The sequence below is a fragment of the Gekko japonicus genome, unplaced genomic scaffold (assembly GCF_001447785.1).
Source record: "Gekko japonicus isolate JY-2015 unplaced genomic scaffold, Gekko_japonicus_V1.1 scaffold1234, whole genome shotgun sequence".
Taxonomy (NCBI): domain Eukaryota; kingdom Metazoa; phylum Chordata; class Lepidosauria; order Squamata; family Gekkonidae; genus Gekko; species Gekko japonicus.
In genome coordinates this window covers 78,380-100,301 of record NW_015168685.1, presented here as the reverse complement: position 1 = coordinate 100,301, position 21,922 = coordinate 78,380, and the positions used below count along the sequence as shown (strand labels likewise).

General features: G+C 50.1%; 1 protein-coding gene across 3 annotated transcripts in view; it reads left to right on the top strand.

Moving 5' to 3' along the window:
• Window positions 1-21,922, top strand: part of PBX2 (pre-B-cell leukemia homeobox 2) — a 54,391-nt gene that overhangs the window by 19,880 nt on the left and 12,589 nt on the right. For all 3 annotated transcript variants that reach the window (XM_015415413.1, XM_015415412.1, XM_015415411.1), the window contains exon 3: window positions 16,352-16,587. In XM_015415413.1, coding sequence (XP_015270899.1) covers window positions 16,352-16,587 — 236 coding nt within the window. The remainder of the gene's footprint in view (window positions 1-16,351; window positions 16,588-21,922) is intronic.

Genomic DNA, 21,922 nt, shown 5'->3' with positions numbered 1-21,922 from the left:
AGCGGGGAGAGTTCACTTCCCCTTCTCTTATGTGCAGAGGTCATTTCGGGGGGGGGATCGCAGTTCCCCCGGGTGAGGTACGGGGGGCAGGGCACATGACGGAGCCCCTCCCCCTGCTTCCGGCTGCCCCGCTTCTGGCCCTCATTCAGCCAGGAGGAAGCAGGAGGAGAGGGAGGGTAAGTTGCTTCCTCCCTGCCTCTCCCCACCCCTGCCTGCCTGGGACCAGGGAGGGCCTTGGCGGGGCTTCCTTGCACTCCCGCCGGCCTTGCAGGTCCACCGCCGGGCCCCTCATGGGGCTCAGCAGTGGAGCTGCAAGGCCGCCGGCGGCGACCGGGACCATTTGGGGCGGGGTGTGTGGCCTTATGACACACTTCCGTTGATGTCAGGGGGTGTGGCCTTATGACACACTTCCGGTGATGTCAGGGGGTGTGGCATATGCTAATGAGTTATGCTAATGAGTTCCCCTAGCTCTTTTTCTACGAAACGACCCCTGCTTTTGTGCCTCTTTGGATGTAAGCATTAAATCCTCCGCTTCCTGATTTGGATCGGAAATGATGTACAGAAAATAATTCTGTCTGAGTGTGTGTGTTTTCCCCAGCCCAATCTGAGAAGACACTCAGCACAATCCTGTAGAGTAGAATCAAAACTAGAACTTTTATTAATAAAGGAGGGAAGCACAGGTTCAACAAGATTTTGGATCCCACAGCTCTCCCTAAGGTTACAATGGGAGACATAGGGTTTTATGTGACAACCCAGTTCAGCCCCCCCCCCCCATCACATCTCACGTGGAATTTAAGCATCGTTTCAGAAAATGTTTTAAAGGGCCAGAGCAGTGGGGCCCCTTTGGAATTCAACGGGGCAGGGAGGCACGAGGAACTGCAAAAGAGGAGAGCCATTTGGAGATCCCAAAATCTCCCATCTCCAAGTTTCAGTAAGCACTCAGATACATGAGCAGGCTTTCTTCCCCCTCTCATTATTCTTTTTAACTAGTAGCTGTCCTCAATATTCTATCCCTTCCTGGGCATATTTAGGCCTCATCAGGTTGGTTTTTAAAAAGGTTCCCCCCCCCCCAAATTTGGTTAATTCACAGTCTTTTTCTCTGTATATCTGTGGAGTCACCTGGATAGGTAGAAACCCCTTTCTTGCCTTTAGATAGGGTTGCCAGCTCTTGGTAGGAAAATACCTGGAGATTTGGGGGGTGGAGCTTGGAGAGAGTGGAGTTTAGGGAGCAAGATACAATGCCATAGAGTCCACCCTCCAAAGCAGCCATTTTGTCCAGGGGAACTGATCTCTGTCGTCCGGAGAACAATTGTAATAGCAGTAGATCCCCAGGCCACTCCTGGAGGTTGGCAACCCAACCTGTGGGTGGCCCGGTGTTGTGTGGCTTTTGTAATCCACATGGAGCCAAGCCACTTTACAATGTGATGTAGTGATGGTTGTACAAATGATTTGTGTATTTAAGGTCCTCAGGTTGATCCAGTTAAAAGAAATCAGGTCACCGGTTTTATATTTTTATATATTTATATATTTATATATATAAATTGAGGAAAGGCTGGTGCTTGAAGTGTTGGAAAGTGGCTACTAGTCTGGGTAAGCAGTGCAGGAGAAGACAGACCAAAGGTTTGACTGTTACATTAGGCAGCCCCTTTATGTTAAAATTAGAGCCACTGTGGTTATGGTCTGGTCTGGTTTCAGACTAGGGAGACCTGAGTTCAAATTCCCGCTCTGCCACAATGCTCATCTTGAGCTGCTCATGCTCTCTCTGCCTAACCTACCTTACAAGGCTGTCGTGAGGGTAAAGTAGAGGAGGGCAGAACCAGATTTACCCCTCTGAGAAAGCGTGAGATAAAAATGTGATCAAGAGACATGGTAGGGAACCCATAGAACTTTTACAGGTAGTTGGCTTCTATTTTGAACACTTCAGTTAGGAAGAAATGGTTGGGAAGGTTGTTGGTCTCTGTTGCACAGTCTTCCTTCAGTGTACTAACCATTTTGGTGTGACTCATTTAAAAGCCCTTTTTCTTTCCTCCTGCGACTCCTCGGGTTTTTCCCCCTTATTGTCATATGGTTTTGCCTGTAAGGAGGGGGATCAGAGGCCTCCGTGGGAGGGTGGAATTGGCAACCCTACTTTGGGCCCTCAGAAATTCTAGATGGGTTCCAAGCCAGTCCACTATATGACACTATGGCCCCGGTCACACGGCAGAGTTGCCACGGGAGAGGCACGGATGGTGGGCGGATTATCCGGGCGCGATCACACCCCAACGTCTGGGAAGTGGAGCGCACCCGTGGCTTACTGCTGAAAATGCGTGTTATAGGATGGAGTTTACTGTGGTTTTAAATGTTGTATTTTATTATATGTTTTATTGTAATTTGTATCTCGGCTTTGCCACATGTGAGCCACCCTGAGCCTCTGGGAGGGCGGGATACAAATCAAATAAATAAATAAATAAAAAGTAGTACCTCCAAAGTACTAGTAAATGTTTGCCACAGGCTGCCTCCAGACTCCCATGGTGTGATCGCGCCGGCGCGCAGCATTCTCCTCCGGTCCCTTGTTTACCTGCGGGCGCCGAGAGAAGGACCCGTGGTGTGCCGCTGGCGCGTCTGATTGCGTAATCGCGGATCAAACTGCGCCGGGCCAATTAGCCACACCTCCCCCCCGCGATATCTGGCCCGTGTGACCAGGGCCATTGGCCCTTTCTTTCATGCATGTTGACTACTTAGGGTGTGGTCAGATGGACAGGTTGCCATGGCAGTATATCAGCTCTAAATAAGCTGCTTGCGTTTGGGACACTTTGCACTGATCACACAGCGGCCACTAAGCTGGCATTATACTGCCATGGGCCTGTGGTCTGTCGTTCACATTGGCAACACTCCGCAACCACAGAACCATGGCTGAATGCCACGGGGAATTAGATAAGCATATGGTGCAGAAGTCCATCAGTGGCTATTAGCCACAAGGTATAGACAGGAACTCTCAGTTTGGGGCAAGGGATGCGCTGTTTTCTTGGGGACTGGGGGGGGGGCAAACAGTGGGAGGGCTTCTAGTGTCCTGGCCCCACTGATGGACCTCCTGAGGGCACCTGGTATTTTTGGCCACTGAGTGACAGAGTGTTGGACTGGAGGGGCCATTGGCCTGATCCAACATTGGCTTCTCTTGTGTTCTTATGAATGGATTCTTTTTTAGGTCCTGCTGCGCACCCAAACACCGGACTTTGCATGCGTGCATGTGCTTCCACACAGGAGTGCCACAGGCAGCCAGTGGGGACACTGAAGTGGACCTCTGAGTGGGGTTGGAGGAAAAAACCAAAGGGACGCACTGGAAATAGAGAGGAGTGATCATACTGCTCGTGTATTTTCATGATGTGCCCGGGTAGTCAGATGCCTGGAAACCTGCCATGGAAGTGCCTTGCTGATGTAGCCACATGAATTTGCTGGTGGCTATTTAATCCGTGTGGGAGTCATTTTAGCACGAGGTAGGGACAACTGAAGAAGGTGCGGTGGCTCAAGTGGTTAAGATGCTGAACTGCAGGCTGTGGAAGGTCAGGAGTTCGAGACCCGGGTGCCGCATGATGGAGTGAGCTCCCGTCTCTAGTTCCAGCTCCTGCCAACCTAGCAGTTCGAAAGCAAGAAATTGCAAGTAGATAAGTAGGTACCACTTTGGTGGGAAGGTAACAGCGTTCTGTGCGCCTTGGTGTTTAGTCATGCCGGCCACATGACCACGGAAACGTCTTCGGACAGCGCTGGCTCTTCGGCTTTGAAATGGAGATGAGCACCGCAACCCTAGAGTCGGATTCGACTGGCTTTCGAGCAAGGGAACCTTTACCTTTACCTTTAGGGACAACTGGGGCACGGGAGCCAGATGTGCACGTTTGATCGTGCCCATTTGATCCGGAGGGGAGGGGAGGGGAGGCTGTGTCGGGCCCAACCACTTGTGCGATCGCACCTTTTAGTTTCACTGTTTTGCGGTATCTTATTTCATCATTTTAAAACTTTTTTTAAAAGGGGGGGCTTTACAAGGAAGCCCCTGCTGTTGATATGGACGTTTTAATTAGTGGCCGTATCCACTAGGGTTGCCACTGCCAGCCTCCTGCTGGGGGCTGGAGCTCTCCTGGAATTACAATTCATCTCCCAGGTGACAGAGATCCGTCCTCCTGGACAAAATAGCCGCTTTGGAGGGTAGAGCCTATAGCAATATAGCCTGCTGAGGTCCCTCCCCTAACCCAGCCCCAGGCTGCACCCCGAAATCTCCAGGACTTTTCCCAGCCTCCAAATTGCAACTCTAATCCAGACACTACAACAAACCATAAATTCATTCAAGACTGGCTGAGACGCAGACGGGAACATTCTGTGTTTGCACTCCCTCGCTCCTTCCAGGTACAAACTTCTGAGCTTGAGAAGAAATTCTCTCCCTCTGCGAGTGCCAGGGGCAAACTGGGATTTGTTTGCTCCCCTCAAATTGGAATCTAGAACTCGCTTTAATCCCATTTGGGAATCGGGGGGAAGGGGAGGGGCTGACTCCAATTTGCCCTATTGCCCATGTTTGGACTAGGGTTGCCAACCTACAGGTGTTGGCTGGAGATCTCCCACCACTATAACAGATCTCCAGGATCAGTTGTAATAGCTAGGACTGGGGTGTCAAATGTAAGGCCCGGGGGCCGGAACTGGCCCATCCAGGGCTCTTGTGCGGCCTGCAAGCAACTGATGCAAGGGAGGAAGTGCTGGGGGGGGGGAGTGGATGGTGGAGGCACTCCCTTGTGGCAGAACAACGTCTGCAGCAGTCAAGCATCGTTGGGGTCATCTGCCCACCACTGCACCGCTGCCTCTCCAGTCCACCTATGTGGGTTTTCCTCTGCACCCCCCCCCCCAGCCCATGGGGCCTTGCGGTAAGGATACACCAACTTGGCGCTTACCAGCTGCTGTCCTTTATACGGTTTCTATCTCTGGTACCTGACATTATATTTTACGGCACACGTGGCCTGGCACGACAATGTGACATTTATGTCAGATCTGGCCCTCGTAACAACTGAGCTGGACACCTCTGAGTTAGAATGTCTGAGCTCCACTAAGTTTTTAACTATTTGTGGGTACTGGTTGTATGAACACCGATGGGATGGAGCTGGGTGGATGTCATCCCCCCCCCCCCTCCCCCCCGATTGCTGAAGGCAATTGAAAATAGGGTCACTCTCAGCAATCATCATGTAAATTCATCCCGCTTTCACTGCTGGTGTACAGACTTTGTGCGTTGACTTCCTTTAAAATGTCTGCTTACAATTATTATAACAACGGGAGTGCCATCAAGTCCTGGCTGACACGTGGCAGTCCTGTAAGGTTTTCAAGGCCAGAGGTGAACAGAGGCGGTTTGCTACTGTCAGCGTAGCTACCCTGGTTTTCTTTGGAAGCCTCCCCGCCAAGGCCTGGACGTGGCCGAATCTCCTTCGCTTTCAGACTCCTAAAAGTTCAGGAAAGTTGGAGCTACTCAGGCTCCTAGCTTGCAATTAGTCAGGGATTTTTTATAAAACCATAGAAAGGCAATTAATCTGTCAGCAAGATAAACAATCTGTATTGTTTCCAAAAACCCTGGGAAACCTGTTTGGTCAGGGGAAACAGTGCGTGAAAAGGCATGGGGAGTGTAGACACGAACCTTAAAAATTGATCTTTGCCGTGATGGAAAAGGTTAAAAGCTTAAGTTGGAGAGGCTGGAATGTCTTGTCAGTTCTTATGGTGCTTTTTTTATTGTGTTTCGAAGGAAGCGTGGAGTTTATGGTTTGTAAAATGCGGCTGCGTGTAGCCAGATAGCTGGAAGCCTAGCTGAATTAGGATTACTGCCCCAATATAGTTGATTTCGTAATGCCCTATAATAACACGTTTAAGATGACAAGGAGGAGTCACTCCGGTTTTTCCTTCCATGAGGTGAGCCCAGCTTCTCTCGACTTTCGTAATGAATTTGATACTGAGGCCTATTAGTGATCCGAGTTCTGATTCACCTGTTTGTCCTGTACCTTTACCCATTCTTCAGGTGGGCTGTCTGCTTCTTCTCTGTGTGTGTTTTAACTGTCCCTTGCAGTTTATTGAGTGGAATAAGCTTAGGTACAGTGAACCTGTGGACTTAATAAATGAAACACAACCAACCCTTCCTTTAAATGTTGAAAAACTGGTCTGAGTAGGGGAAAAGAGTGGGTTCATCACCACATAGTCTCTAGCCAATCAGCACTCAGTTCTGATGCAAACAGGTGCAGGGCCGCATTATGACTTTTGTGGGCCCTAGGCACTTTTGCCTCAGTGGGCCCCTCCCACCAAAATAATATCAATATTAACAATTATTTTTGAGACAACTTTAAATACTTCAACATATTTTTTTTCTGTTTTAGGCAAAATTTAATAAATTTGTGTGGGCCCTAAACTTTTTGTTTCTTTCTGATGTGAGAATAAAAAAAATCAAAACGTTTTCTTCGACTCTAGAAGTTCATTTCTTTCCTTCTGATTTTAAAAGAAATTAAAACATTTTCATGGGCCCCTAAAAGTATCGTGGGCCCTAGGCACTGTGCCTACTGTGCCCAATGGATAAGTCGGCCCAGAATGGGTGGACTTGGTTTTTCTTTACCTTCCTCTTGGCAAGAAGATTTAACTTCAGTAAAGGTCAGGGAGTGTTCTTCTGCCGTTCAAAATATGTCATGTTCGTGTAGTACTGTACCTGTGTACCCCATGGTTAAGTGGGACCTCTCTGAAACCACTCTTGAGTGGTGGACAGTGGCCTGTAGGGTTTTCAAGGCAAGAGACGGACAGAGGTGGTTTGCCATCATCTGCCTCTGTGTAGCAACTTGGTGGTCCCCCATCCAAGTACTAATCAGGGCTGACCCTGCTTCGCTTCCAAGCTCTAATGAGATCAGGCTAGCCGGCGCCCTCCAGGTCAGGGCTTTGTCTCAAGGGCTTTACGAAGTCTTATACTCTAATCTATTTTTGTTTTTCTTTCTTTCTCTTCTTTGAAAACTTTTCTCAGCTATACTTTCTCCTAGGGTTGCCAGCCTCCAGGTGGGGCCTGGGGATCTCCTGCTTTTACAACTGATCCCCAGCCGAAAGATATCAGCTCCCCTGGAGAAAATGGCTGCTTTGGAGGGTGAACTCAATGGCATGGTACTGTGCTGAGGCCCCTCCCCTCCCCAAACCCCGCCCTCTCCTGGCTCCACCCCCAAAGTCTCCAGGTATTTTCCAAACCAGACTTGGCAACCCTAGTTTCTCCTTTGGGTTGGAAACCACCAATGAGATGGAGGAAATTAAAACAAATTTAAACTTACAACAAATAAAACCAAAGTTAAAATAATTAACATGTACGTTTACCCAGGGGTTATTTCGTAGAAAAAGAGGTGCAGGAGCTCATTAGCATAGCTTATTTGCATATACCACACCACCTGGCATCACCGGAAGTGTGTCAGAAGGCAACACCCACCGCTCCGGCTCCACTGGACTGTTTTGGATTGCTAGCTATTGAGGGTGTGGGGGGTGGGATGGACATGCAGATCTGTCCTTGCAGAGGAGGGAGAGCTTGTACCTGAATAAAACTTGGTCTTAAAGGTGCCACTGGACTGTTTTGGACCGGGGAACCAGAGGGGGGCTCTGCAACTTACCTGACTGCTTCTTGCTCTGACTGCGGGCGGCTGGGAGCAGGGGGTGGGGCTTGTTGCATGTGCCTGCCCCCTGGGCTCTTTACTGCTGGAGCTCCGCTCCTGTGCGCTCCTGCAGGAAATGACCCCTGCATGTACCCTTACATTGGATGTAGCTCTTCTACCTCAGTCAGTCAGTCAGTCAGTCAGTCAGTCAGTCAGTCAGTCAGTCAGTCAGTCAGTTCCCTTGGAAGTGGATTTTAAAATGGGCAGAAATTTAATTTAAATGTGTTGTCCACCCGAGGGTCAGCCCAAGCTGTTTAACTGCAGAATATCATAAGGGTCTTTCTATACTTTTATCTGTTTGCCAGATCTATACTGTGATTGGTTGGCTTTTATCTATGATTGGAGTGACTTTTAATGAATCCCAGCTTCAAAGTCTAATGGAAATAAGAGTAATCAAATATATTGAACCTGACAAAATCAAAGCGCAGTGCGGTAGTTGTGTTTGGCTAAACTAAGTGGAAACATCTTTCCAGGCTGAATTTATACAAGCAAAAGCTTGGGCCCTTTCAGGTCTTTGTGTAAAAGAGAGAGGGGAGGGGGTAATATTAAAACAAGGGGTAGTGCTTTCTGTCTCTCACAACTCTTGAAAGAATTTATCTTTTTGTTAGCCGTAGGGAGAGGCAGGCTGGTATAGTGGCTAAGTGCGTGACTGTGAATGCTGTGATGTGAACATCCCTCATTCGTCCCTCAGGAATTTGTTTTATTTTTATAAATTGTGTAAAATAAAAATAAAATATATCCACTCATGGCTCAGCCACAAGCTTATTAATTGGACCTAGGCCAGCTCTGGGACTTTCATCTGTAATGTGGAACAAGGAACACTGGCTAGTTTGGTGTAGTGGTTAAGTGGGCGGACTCTAATCTGGGAGAACTGGGTTTGATTCTCGAAAGAGCTCTCTCAGCCCCACCTACCTCACAGGGTGCCTGTTGTGGGGAGGGGGAGGGAAAGGCGTTTGTAAGCCACTCTGAGGGAAGGGCGGGGTCTAAATCCAATCTCTTCTTCTCTTCTTCTAGTAGGGTTGCCAACTCCCAGGTGGGGCCTGGAGATTCCCCGCTATTACACTTGATCTCCAGGTGACCAAGATCAGTTCCCCTGGAGGAAATGGCTGCTTTGGAGGGCAGACTCTATGGAACTGTATGCTGCTGAGCAGGGTTCCCTCTAAGCTGAGTTACTGTGAGCTAGCTCACAATTTTTTATCCTCCGCCTCACACATTTTTGTCTTAGCTCAGGAAGAAGGGCTCCAGAACAAACTAATTTATGCAGCAGCCAAATCACTCGCTCACAACTTTAATGCCAGTAGCTCACAAAGTAGAATTTTTGCTCACAAGACTCCACAGTTTAGAGGGAATATTGCTGGTGAGGTCCTTCCCCTCCCTAAACAATGCTTCCCCCCGGGGCTCCACTCCCAAATCTCCAGGTATTTCCCAACTCAGAGCTGGCAACCCTACTGGCTCGGGGTGCCATGTTCCCATTAGGGGTGCGGGATCCACCAGCTCCCGTTTCCCACCGGCACTCCGACAGCCAGCAGAAGGAAAAGGAATTTTTTCTAATCAACCATGGGTGATGGCATTGCATCACTTCCCATAACTGACGTCACGTCACTCCTCTCTAGGAATTCCTAGATTCCTAGAGAGGCATGACGTCTCTGTGCGGTGGTGTGCCTGGTGAGGTATTCAGTGATTCCTAGAGAGGTGTGATATCACTTTTGGGTTTCTGCTGGAAGTGCCGTAATGCCATCACCCAGTGGTTAGCCCTTTCTCTACTAGCAGCTAGGGCATGCCATGCCTGGATGCCCTCGCACTGACCTGCCTCACAGGGTTGTTCTAAGAGATAATTAAATAATGTGGAGGAAGCACTTTGAACACGCAGGAGAGGATTATATAGATTTCTCACAGATACGATTGAAATTTCAGAAATCCAAATTTCATTTTTGAAATTAGACTTCTTATGGGGTACTTTGTGGAGGAGCCAGCTGTGGTGGCTCAAGTGGTTAAGACGCTGAACTGCAGGCTGTGGAAGGTTGGTAGTTCAGCAGTTTGAGACCCAAGTGTGCCGCATGATGGAGTGAGCTCCCATCTCTAGTTCCAGCTCCTGCCAACCTAGCAGTTCGAAAGCAAGAAATTGCAAGTAGATAAATAGGTACCACTTCGGTGGGAAGGTAACAGTGTTCCGTGCGCCTTTGTGTTTAGTCATGCCGGCCACATGACCACGGAAACGTCTTCGGACAGCGCTGGCTCTTCGGCTTTGAAACGGAGATGAGCACCGCAACCCTAGAGTCAGATTCGACTGGCTTTCGAGCAAGGGAACCTTTACTTTTTTTTGTGGAGGAATCTGGATGCATAAATATTTGTCGAAACATCACTCCCATTTCCCGTCTTTAACCTTTCTAATTGCTGTTATCTGTAATCAGTAGGGTTGCCAAATCGGGTCGGGGGGCGGGGAACCCCCCGCTTCCGCGGCCCGATTTCCGCCGCAGGGGAATTCCGGGCCGGGGGAACCCCACGCCCCGGCGCGTGCGCGCTTTGCGCGCACATCCGCACAACTCCCGGACTGTGGCGACGGTCCCCCGCCGCGGGGGGAAGAAGATTTGGCAACCCTAGTAATCAGGAAAGCTGAAGAAAGGGTATTCAGAGGCAACAAAATAACAAGAATCATTTCCTTGAATAGTAAAATGAATGACTGAGGGCCTGTCTGTTGTAGCAGGAAAATGTGGCTGCCTCCCCAGATGAAATTTGGGTTTCTGGATGTTTGAGGACTCTCCAGCTGTGCAGAACAATATTTGTCTGTAACTTTTTTTTTTTTAATTAAAATTGCCTGGTAAGGACTGAGCATGCTCTAAGCAGCATGGAATGTTAAGAGCAATTGAACATCAGTTAAGGAAGGCAAAAAGGAAATTTGGCTGGGGGAACTGCATGATTCCCTTAAAATCTAATAGCATCCTGTAAGGGGAAAATTTGTGTTGGGGGAAACGTACCAATTGCTTCTCGCCCTGAAATGCTTTGCGGCGGCAGCTGGACCCAACTCATAATTTTACTTATAAACAACCATTTGTTTCTAGTGTGCTTACACTAGCCAGGTACTCTACATAAAGTTTAACAAGGCACAGACCTTGTTCTTAGGTCTGCAGTCTAAAATATGATTTGTAAGCCTCCTTGAGCTATGAGGAAAGGGAGATATAAACAATGAATAATAAATAAAATTGACTGTGGAAAGCTATTGTGTCAGGTAGATGGGTTTTGTAGCAGGGTTTTATAGCTGCAGTCTTTTCAGAAAACATAAGAACATAAGAGAAGCCATGTTGGATCAGGCCAACGGCCTATCCAGTCCAACGCTTTGTGTCACACAGTGGCCAAAACCCAGGTGCCATCAGGAGGCCCACCAGCAGGACCAGAACTCCAGAAGCCCTCCCACTGTGGCCCCCCCAAGCACCAAGAATACAGAGCCTCACTGCCCCAGACAAAGTGTTCCATCTACACCTTCCAGCTAATAGCCACTAATGGGCCTCTGGCTCCATATGTTTATCCAATCCCCTCTTGAAGTTGTCCATGCTTGTAGCCGCCGCCACTTCCTGCGGCAGTGAATTCCACGTTAGTTACTCTTTTGGTGAAGAAGTACAAAAGTGTCAGCACACTGTCTGAATGGGAAGTTCACATTTTTGAAGGTCCCGCCCATGTCAGTGCCATTTTCCTTTTGTCATGCCCTCATGGTCAACATTTTTCTCACTGTGCCACTAGAGGGCTTTAGAACTAAGAGTAATTGCTATACCACTATAGCAGTGATGTGGACTGGTGCCCCCCAGTGGTGCTGCAGAGAGAAAATTCAAGGAACATGGCAGCTGATAGGAAAAAATACAGATAAAATGCACACATGGATGCTCTGTTGCCAGTTTGCCAGTGCAAATCATTCTGCATTTACAGTGGCAAGGAATTCAGAATGGGAACTCCAGTCTATGTGGATGCAACCTTAATGCACTCCTGATCTTAAGAACATAAGAGAAGCCATGTTGGATGAGGCCAGTGGCCCATCCAGTCCCACACTCTGTGTCACACAGTGGCCAAAACACAGGTGCCATCAGGTGGCCCACCAGTGGGGCCAGCACTCCAGAAGCCCTCTCACAGTTGCCCCCCCCCCAAGCACCTAGAATATAGATCATCACTGCCCCAGACGTAGTGTTCCATGTATACCTTGTGGTCAACAGCCACTGATGGACCTCCGCTCCCATGTTTTTATCCAACTTGAAACCATGCTTGTAGCTGCCATCACTTCTTGCGGCAGTGAATTCCACCTGTTAATCACTCTTTGGCTGAAGACGGACTCTCCTACGCTTCGTGGTAGCAGAGCCCAAGACAGTCCTGACATGTGACAGTGGATTTTGCGTGCCATTAATGGTAGTTGAGTGGAAGCTGGACAGATCTGGTCTATGGGCAAGGGGTGAATTGGCCATTAAATACACCAGGAAAAGTTGCATTGGGCCGGTGGCTTGTGGGGGGGGGGGCCCCGTTCCCATGCTGTAACCACACGAGCGTCAAGCATTTTAAATACGTTGAAAACCAGAATTTAAAATCATAATTTAGGACTGCTGGTAAACATAATGAAATGCAGTCCTAAATAAAGCTGTCTTCAACGGCCTCTTAAAGATCGAAAGTGAGGGGCCCAGGCGTGCCTTCCTGGGAAGGTTGTTCCATAACAAGGGGGCTTCCACTGAAAAGGCCCTCTCGCATGTGCTCACCAGAGGAGGGTTTTTAATAGATGGGTCACTCAGGAGGGCCAGTTTGGTGTAGTGCTTAAGTGTGCAGACTCTAATCTGGGAGAACCGGTTTTGATTCCCCACTCCTCCACTTGCACCTGCTGATGTGACCTTGGGTCAGTCACAAGCTCTGGCACAGCTGTCCTTGAAAAAGAGCAGTTTGCGTCAGAGCTCTCTCAGCCCCACCCACCTCACAGGGTGTCTGTTGTGGGGAGGGGAAGGGAAAGGAGTTTGTAAGCCGCTCTGAGACTCCAAGTGAAGGGCGGGGTATAAATCCAATCTCTTCTTCTTCTTCTTCCCTGTGATCCTAATAGTATACATGGTTCTCCTGTCCTCATATACAACAACTCCATAAGGTAGATTAGGCTGACTATATGATTTGAAACCTGGTCCTACGATTTTGGCGTTCCTAGCTTGCATATTGGGAGTAATCTTCTCAGTACATGTGTGAATAGGGCAACGTGTGTATTTTCCAGCTTAGGTACACACAATCAGAAACCCATATTCTTGAGGGTATTTGCATTCCTAATTTGCGTATCCGGAACAATCTTCTCAGTCACATGTGAATAAGGCAACACGTACATTTTACAGCTTTGGTACACGCAATCAGAAACCCAGATTCTTGCAGGCTCCAGAGCTGGAACCTATCTGTGTGGGGCTATTCAGACAGAACTGTATACACGCATGGAGAGGATCACATACAGTGTGCTCTCCCGATATGTGAGGTAGGAGTACCAAAATCATATGTACTGAAAGTACAACTGGCTGAGGGGGAAGACGATCTTACCTGTGCAGCACAGGACATATCTGGTATCTTATTTAAGGTGCACTGCTGCGTATGCAGTCTTGCTGGGTATCTAATAGTTGTGCTTGCCTGGGTTACAGAACTTTGGGGGTGGTAAAAAAGTGCCATCAAGTTGCAGCCGACTCATGGCAACCCCATAGGCTTGCCAAGTCCCCCCATACAAGGGAAAACCCCCGCCCCAGAGGCCTGTTCCCCGCTGCCGGTGGATCGGGCCCCGGGGGGAACCCCACCCCCAAAGTACATGACGTGCACGTCACCCGGAAGTGACGCAACCACGCCAGGCACGCTGGGGGCGGGCCCAACGTCATCTGAGGGAAAACTCTATGGTTTCCCCTCGGATGGTCGTGGCCCCGCCCCCAGCATGATCACGTCACTTCCGGGTGACGTGGTTGCGGCGCTCCAGGAAAGAGCCAGGAGTCCCCCGCTCCAGCGAAAGGTAATACTTGGCAACCCTACAACCCCATGGCAACAACCTCTGGCTATATGTTTTTGTTACATTGGCTACACACCATGGCCTGTAGAGATCAGGATATACCGCCACTAGCACTTTTAACTGCACTTACTGTTACTTGTTATTTGTATGTTTATGAGTTTTTATGATGTGTATTGTGTTTGATGAATGGTTTTTAACGTATTTTAACTTTTAATGGAGGCCGCCCTGAGCCTGCCTTGGCGGGGAGGGCGGGGATACAAACTGACATAAATAAATAAATAAAATGTGCAGAGGTGGTTTTGCCCTTGCCTGCCTCTGTGTAGTGACCCTGGACTTCCTTGGTGATCTCCCATCCGAGCACTAGAACCAGGGCCAACCCTGCTTAGTTTCCGAGATCTGACAAGATTGGCCTAGCCTGGGCCATTCAGGTCAGGGCTACAGATGTTTAGAGTATTTGTACCGTGCAGATAACATCTGAGGAACCAACATGAAGGGTTGTGTGCAAAGGTGGTATGGGCCTAGGGATCCCAAGTCCCCCCAGGGGGCGGGGAAACCCCCGCCCCAGAGGCCCGTTCCCCGGCGTCGCTGGATCGGGCCCTGGGGGGAACTCCTCCCCGACGTGCGCGTCACCTGGAAGTGATGGGAGGACGCCGGGCATGCTGGGGGCGGGGCCACGGCCATACAAGGGAAAACTCTATGGTGGGCTGCCTCAGGTGGGTTGGTGGGCTCCCTCAGGGGGCCCCAGGGGGAACTCCTCCCCGACGTGCGCGTCACCCGGAAGTGACGGGAGGACGCCGGGCACGCTGGGGGTGGGGCCACGGCCATACAAGGGAAAACTCTATGGTTTCCCTTGTATGACCATGGCCCCGCCCCCAGCGTGCCTGGCGTCCTCCCGTCACTTCCAGGTGACGTGCGCGTGCACCAGACGCTGGACGGGAGCCCCCTGCTCCCGGCGAAGATCCACTTGGCAACCTTATATGGGCCTGTCTTCTGTTCTGCCTGTGTCATGTTTGAATCAAGCCTCTGTGTGTGTGTGTGTCTGTCTGTCTGTCTGTCTGTCTGTCTTGGGGGGGAGCCGGTTGGTTTCTAGGCCTCAGGCACCCAAATTGTCTCAGGCTGACTCTAGGCACATGGGAGGGGGGCACTGGCTCTTCCAGCCTCCCTCCCTCTGTTCCCTTCATGCTTCATGCTATAGAGTACCTTAAGGCCCCCTCACGTCCTGAGGCATTCTTTGTTCCCAAAACTCTTTTTATACTGGGGGGTGTGGGGGTTCAACACCCAGCCTGAAGAAGCATTCCAGTTAACAAAAAAGCTTGCCCACCGAATGCCAGCCTCCAGGAAGGAGCTGGGGACCCCCCAGAATTACAGCTCATCTCTAGATTATAGAGATCAATTCCCATGGAGAACATGGATGCTCTGGAGGGTGGACTCTGTGGCATTGTGCCCCGCTGAGAGATCCTTGTCCTTCCCAGGTTCTATCCCCAAATCCCCAACATGGATCTGGCCACCCTACCCACCCCCCCATCCCCAGGGGGGACCTGGCAACACTAGCCGGCTGTTATGTGCCCTTTTGTTAGTCCTCATAAACAGCATTATGTGTGGGTTGCGCTCTTGTTTCGTCTTTGACTTTTGCAGCCACGCAACTTCCTTCAGGCCCACTTCGCCTCCTGCCTCAGAGCCCCAGGCCTTTAGCCACAGTGTGGTCTGCAGCCATTAACAGGTGATCAAACTTAACAGGCCCCTGCCAGGGAAAGTTTGATTTGCTGGTTTCTTCCAGTTAAACGTCAGTTAAACCGACTGGAGCAGGCCACCATTTGGCGACCTTCTTTACTCCATTGTTGCTCGTGTCCTACTATAACCCCCCCCCACACACACACACACACCAGCAGCCCTCCCTATACCCCCACCTGATCCAGTCAGGGTGGCCAACAGGTGGGGTCTGGACATTTCCCAGGATTTCAGCTCATCTCCAGACTACAGTCCACTTGGAGAAAATGTGTGCTTTGGAGGGTGGACTCTGTGGCCTTTTACCCCACCGAGGTGTCCCCCCTACCCTCCAGATTTCCAGGAGTTTCACAGCCCAGAGGTGGCAAGGCAATATCCAATTTGTCCGTGGTTATTTTGCATTGTTTCATAATAAGCTTACTATACTATGAGGCTGGCCGTGGACTCTCTGACAGGCTTTTCACTAGTTTCGCTAGCAGGCGAAACTTTTCCCCACCCCTTCTCCATCTACCAGGGGAAACGTCACCCCCTAGATTTCAGTGGGCCAGGCTGCTCGTCAAGACAAAATAAAAAGAGCAGGTGCAATCCTTTGTCTTCCATTCCAAAGATGACCATCTCGGGCCGGAGGCTGCGTGGGGCTGCATCTCCCCACCCACCCCTTTTTTTTGCTCTCAATATAACTAATTTGGCTTTCCTTTCCTGGCTTTCGGGCGGGTATGCACTCCACTCTCCTTCTCCCCCCCCCAATATCTCCGTGTGTGCCAAAAAACTGCTACCCCGTTTCTGGGCCCGCGGTTGCCATGGCAATGACCTAGCAGTGACCTAGTCTCCTGCCAAGCGACAAGAGAGGAAGGAGGCACCAGGAGGGGAGGGAGGGGACACCCGCCCACGGGGGAAGGTGGAGGGCACTTTGTGTGTGTGTGTGTGGGGGGGGCCCCTGCCTGACCTGTTAACTCTTTCCTCTCCCCCTGTTTAGGACTGAGCATCCGAAGTTCCCAGGAGGAAGAACCTGTGGACCCCCAGCTGATGCGCCTGGACAATATGCTCCTTGCTGAGGGGGTGGCTGGGCCCGAGAAGGGGGCTGCCGCCGCTGCAGCTGCCGCCGCTGCAGGAGGGGTGTCCCCGGACAACTCCATCGAGCACTCCGACTATCGCAACAAGCTCTCCCAGATCCGCCAGATCTACCACTCGGAGCTGGAGAAGTATGAACAGGTGAGGAGTGGTCCGACTGTGGCATTGCTCTTCAGTTGAACGAGCAGGAGGGACGAACCGGGGAGGGGGTGGAGTGGGATTCTTTTTGTAAAATCGAAACAGAACCAAAATCATAAATAAAAGTGTGGAGGATCGATTCAGGTGAGTAGGCGGGTTGGGTCTGAAAGCACAATGAAGTCTTGAGTCCAGTGACACCTTTAAGACCACCATATATTTATTCTAAGTTTTTATGTGCATGCACACGAAGGCTTATACCCAGAATTAAACTTTATTGGTCTTAAAGATGCCACTGGACTCCCAACTTTGTTCAGGATGGAGGATCATCCCTGATTTAACGAAGAGGATAATCTTTGATAGATTGCTTCAAGAGCTGTGGGGACTCAGCATATCCTCAGGGAGGGGGACTGTGGCTCAGCAGTACAGCTAGGGTTGCCAACTCCACTTTGGGAAATTCCTGGAGATTTAGGGGGTGACGCCTAGGGAGGGCAGGGTGAGACGCCATCGAATCCACCCTCCTAAGCAGCTGTTTCCTCCAGGGGAACTGATCTCTGTAGTCTGGAGATCACTTGTAAATCCAGGCGATCCTCAGACCCCACCAGGAGGTTGGTAACCGAAGGTAGAGTCCATGGTTTGTCGTCAGAAGGTCCCAGGTTCAATCTCCAGCATCTCCCATTTAAAAGAGCCAGGTAGGAGGTGATGTGACCTCCACCTGAGCCCCTGCCAGTCAGAGTAAGCAAGAATGACCTTGTCCAGTGGTCTGGTTCACTATAAAAGGCAGCTTCTTGCTTTCCATGTATGTGTGCTCCTGTATAGGGATAGTGTATTGCTGGACAAGGAGCTACGGTGGCTCAAGTGGTTAAGACGCTGAACTGCAGGCTGTGGAAGGTCGGTAGTTCAGCAGTTTGAGACCCGAGTTGCTGCATGACGGAGTGAGCTCCCGTCTCTAGTTCCAGCTCCTGCCAACCTAGCAGTTCGAAAGCAAGAAATTGCAAGTAGATAAATAGGTACCACTTCGGTGGGAAGGTAACAGCGTTCCGGGCACCTCGGTGTTTAGTCATGCTGGGCACATGATCACGGAGAAGTCTTCGGACAGCGCTGGCTCTTCGGCTTTGAAACGGAGATGAGCACCGCAACCCTAGTCGGATTCGACTGGCTTTCAAGCAAGGGAACCTAAAAATTGCTGGACAACCATACAGGGTCGGGAGAGTGGTGTAGTGGTTAAGAGTGGCGGACTCTAATCTGGAGACCTGAGTTTGATTCCCCACTCTTCCACTTGAAGCCAGCTGGGTGACCTTGGGTCAGTCACAATTCTCTTCGCCCCCAAAATAAACCTAGCTCTCCACACACACACAAAAAAAAGAGGTAGAGTTTCACGGTGCCAGACTACCTTTTGTTCTCCTGGCTGTACTACACCCACTGCCATATGAGCACTTCATGCTGTTCTTGGGAACTTCCCAAAGTTATCTGTATGCCGAGTAAGACCCTTGGTCCATCAAGGTCAGCATTGTCTACTCTGACTGACAGCAACTCTCCAGGGTCTCATGCAGAAGTCTTTCACACCCGGTGGTCCTTTTAACTGGATTCAGGTGGGCAGCCACGTTGGTCTGAAGCAACATGACAAAATATAAGTCCAGTGGGGCACCTTTAAGACCAACACAATTTAATTCTGGGTGCAAGCTTTCGTGTGCAGGCACACTAGCGGAGATGCTGTAGGTTGATCGTGGGGCCTTCTGCATGCAAAGCAGAGACTCTGCCACAGAGCCACAGCCCCACCGTAGCTGTTGGAAACTAGGCTAGATGGGCCTCAGTGTGATTCTGCACGGAAATTCTTACAATCCTAAGTGAAGAAGGGGAAAGTTTGAGATCCGTCAGTGTAACTATGGGGCCCGGGCTGAAAAAGGCACTGGAAATATCAGCTCATTCTTCAAAATCAGTGAAGGAAGCTGACTGACCAAATACTCCCTTTTTCTGGATTATCAGATCAGGAAGAATTATTCCCCCTTGACTTTCTGCTCACAAATCCCTACTACCAATTAATGTCCTTATTTTGTACTTAAACACATATAGAGTGGGAAAACATTCTTGTAAAGCTTCACTCATCTTTCCTGTGAGTACGAAAATGTCCTGAGGGATATGACTAAGATACAGTTCACAAGTGGTGGCACGCGTGTGCACAAATCCAGTGACGGCTCCCGGAGCCCGGCAAGGCTCCCTCGCCGGTAAGAAAAATTGACTTGGCAACCCTATGTGAGTACGAAAATGTCCTGAGGGATATGACTAAGATACAGTTCACAAGATACAGTCAGTCTATGGAAGCTGCCGTTTTAAAGAAAATCGCTTGCAGTGCTACCACTGTGGATTAAGCCTTGGAAAATATGAAGCTGCAAGAAGGGACAGTGCCCCTGAGTACATGCAAAATGATTTCCTTTTGTCACCCAAGGCCTGCCCCCCCCCCAGATGTACCCCAAGCTGCTGGCCGGCCAGTGGCTAGTCGAGTAGATGAGCCCTGAGCCGCCTACCTGGCTTGGCTTGGCTACCTGTGGCAGGACTGGCAGGACTGGGGGGTCCTACAAGGATGTCTGCTTTTCAGTGCCTCTTGCTGGGCCAAAGCCCTATCTGGCAAATGGCAGTTGCCAGAAAATTGTGCTACCTGGCAAGTGGAGGGCACCATGTTGTGGACCTCTGCTCTAGTACAATGAGGTGATTCAGGACTGGGGGGTCCTACAGGGATGTCTGCTTTTCAGTGCCTCTGGTGCCCCACCCTCTAGTTGGGGCTGCCTAGTTGGTGGGCTGCCTCAGGTGGGTTGGTGGGCTGCCTCAGGCTACAGCCTACACCTACACAGCTCAAGATTTGATGACTGAAGAACATAAGAGTGTAAGAGAAGCCATGTTAGATCAAGCCAATGGCACATCCAGTCTGACACCCTGTGCCACACTGTGACCAAAACCCAGGTGCCATCAGGAGGTTCACCATCAGGGCCAGAACTCCAGAAGCCCTCCCACGGTTGCCCCCCCCAAGCACCAAGAATACAGAGTGTCACTGCCCCAGATATAATGCTCCATTTATACTGTGTGGCTAATAGCCACTGATGGACCTCTGCTTGCCTTCCAGGAATGTATATACCTCAGATCTTTAGTACAGGGTCGCCAGTTTTATGAGCCTGTGGGCACCTTTGGAATTCTATCATGGCTTGGGGGGCACAGTGACAAAATGGCTGCCACAAATGAGCCCTGAGCCGCCTACCTGGCTTGGCTACCTGTGGCAGGACTGGGGGGTCCTACAGGGATGTCTGCTTTTCAGTGCCTCTGGTGCCCCACCCTCTAGTTGGGGCTGCCTAGTTGGTGGGCTGCCTCAGGTGGGTTGGTGGGCTGCCTCAGGCTACAGCCTACACCTACACAGCTCAAGATTTGATGACTGAAGAACATAAGAGTGTAAGAGAAGCCATGTTAGATCAAGCCAATGGCACATCCAGTCTGACACCCTGTGCCACACTGTGACCAAAACCCAGGTGCCATCAGGAGGTTCACCATCAGGGCCAGAACTCCAGAAGCCCTCCCACGGTTGCCCCCCCCAAGCACCAAGAATACAGAGTGTCACTGCCCCAGATATAATGCTCCATTTATACTGTGTGGCTAATAGCCACTGATGGACCTCTGCTTGCCTTCCAGGAATGTATATACCTCAGATCTTTAGTACAGGGTCGCCAGTTTTATGAGCCTGTGGGCACCTTTGGAATTCTATCATGGCTTGGGGGGCACAGTGACAAAATGGCTGCCACAAAATGGCCGCTGCAAAATGATTGCTGCAGCTTACCTTCTATAACACAGTGAGGTCCTTCAGCTGTGGTGGCAGGTGCTGACTTGCTGGGCAAAAGCCCTATCTGGCAAATGGCGGTTGCCAGAAAAGTGTGCTACCTGGCAAGTGGAGGGCACCATGTTGTGGACCTCTGCTCTAGTACAATGAGGTGATTTGCAATGTAAACAACAAAAATCACAAGCAGCAGTGAATGTATAAAATCAAGTAGCTGATTGCAATGTAAACATAAAATGTCATAAAGACGCATCTAATCAACTGGAAAAATCACAAATTGCATAAGATTACTAAAACCAAGCAGCTGATTATAATTATTTCAAACAGCTGCCCCCCACAAAAAGCTGTAACCGCAGCACACCAAAATTAGAGGCTACACGAGTATTAAAAAGCAGCACTAAAAAACAGAACAGGAGGAGGAGGAGGAGAAGACTTGGAGTCTCAGAGTGGCTTACAATCTCCTTCCCTTCCTCTCCCCACAAGTAGGTGGGGCTGAGAGAGTTCTGAGAGAACTGCTCTTGAGAGAACAGCTCTGAGGGAACTCTGACTGACCCAAGGTCACCCAGCTGTCTGCATGTGGAGGAGTGGGGAATCAAACCCGGTTCTTCAGATTGGAGTCCACCGCTCTTAACCACTACACCAAACTTAACCACTACACCAAACATAAGAGAAGCCATGTTGAATCAGGCCAATGGCCCATCCAGTCCAACACTCTGTGTTACTCAGGGGCCAAAACCCAGGTGCCGGCAGCTTTTATCATCAATAGCAGCACCATAAAGAGCCTTTTTCATACCACCATCAAAAGCCCACAGGGAGCCTCTTTTTCAAGGCTACAGTCCAGCTTTCAAGTTCCTATTAATAGAATTCTAAATATACCTACCAGTGTTCCCTCTAAGCTGAGTTAGTGTGAGCTAGCTCACAGTTTTTTAGCCTCCGGCTCACACATTTTTGTCTCAGCTCAGGAAGGATGGCTCCAGAACACGCTAATTTATGCAGTAGCCAAATCACCTGCTCACAACTTTAATGCCGGTAGCTCACAAAGTAGAATTTTTGCTCACAGGACTCTACAGCTTAGAGGGAACATTGATACCTACGCACTCAGGCACAGTGTGCCATAGTGGCTAAAGAGTTGCATTATAGTCTAAGACGGCTGGGTCTGAATCCCCACTCTTGCCCGGTGACCAAGGACCCGCCACCCTTGAGCTTCATTTACCTCTTTGTGGTTGTTGTGAAGGATAAGATGGAGGAGGGGAGACCAATGGGATAACCCACTTTGGGTCTTCACTGGGGGGAGAGCCACCATGGTGTTGTGTTTACAGTGTCTGGACTAGGATCTGCCAGACCCAGGTTCAAAACCCCACGCTGTCTTGGTGACCTAGGGCCAGTCGCACACACTCCTCACACGCTACCTCCATAGATTTGCCGTTGTCATGAGGATAGAATGGAGAAGAGGGAAATGTTGTCAGCTACGCTGGGTCTCCATTGCGTAAAAAGTAGAGATGTGAAGGCCCGGAAAAACCCCGG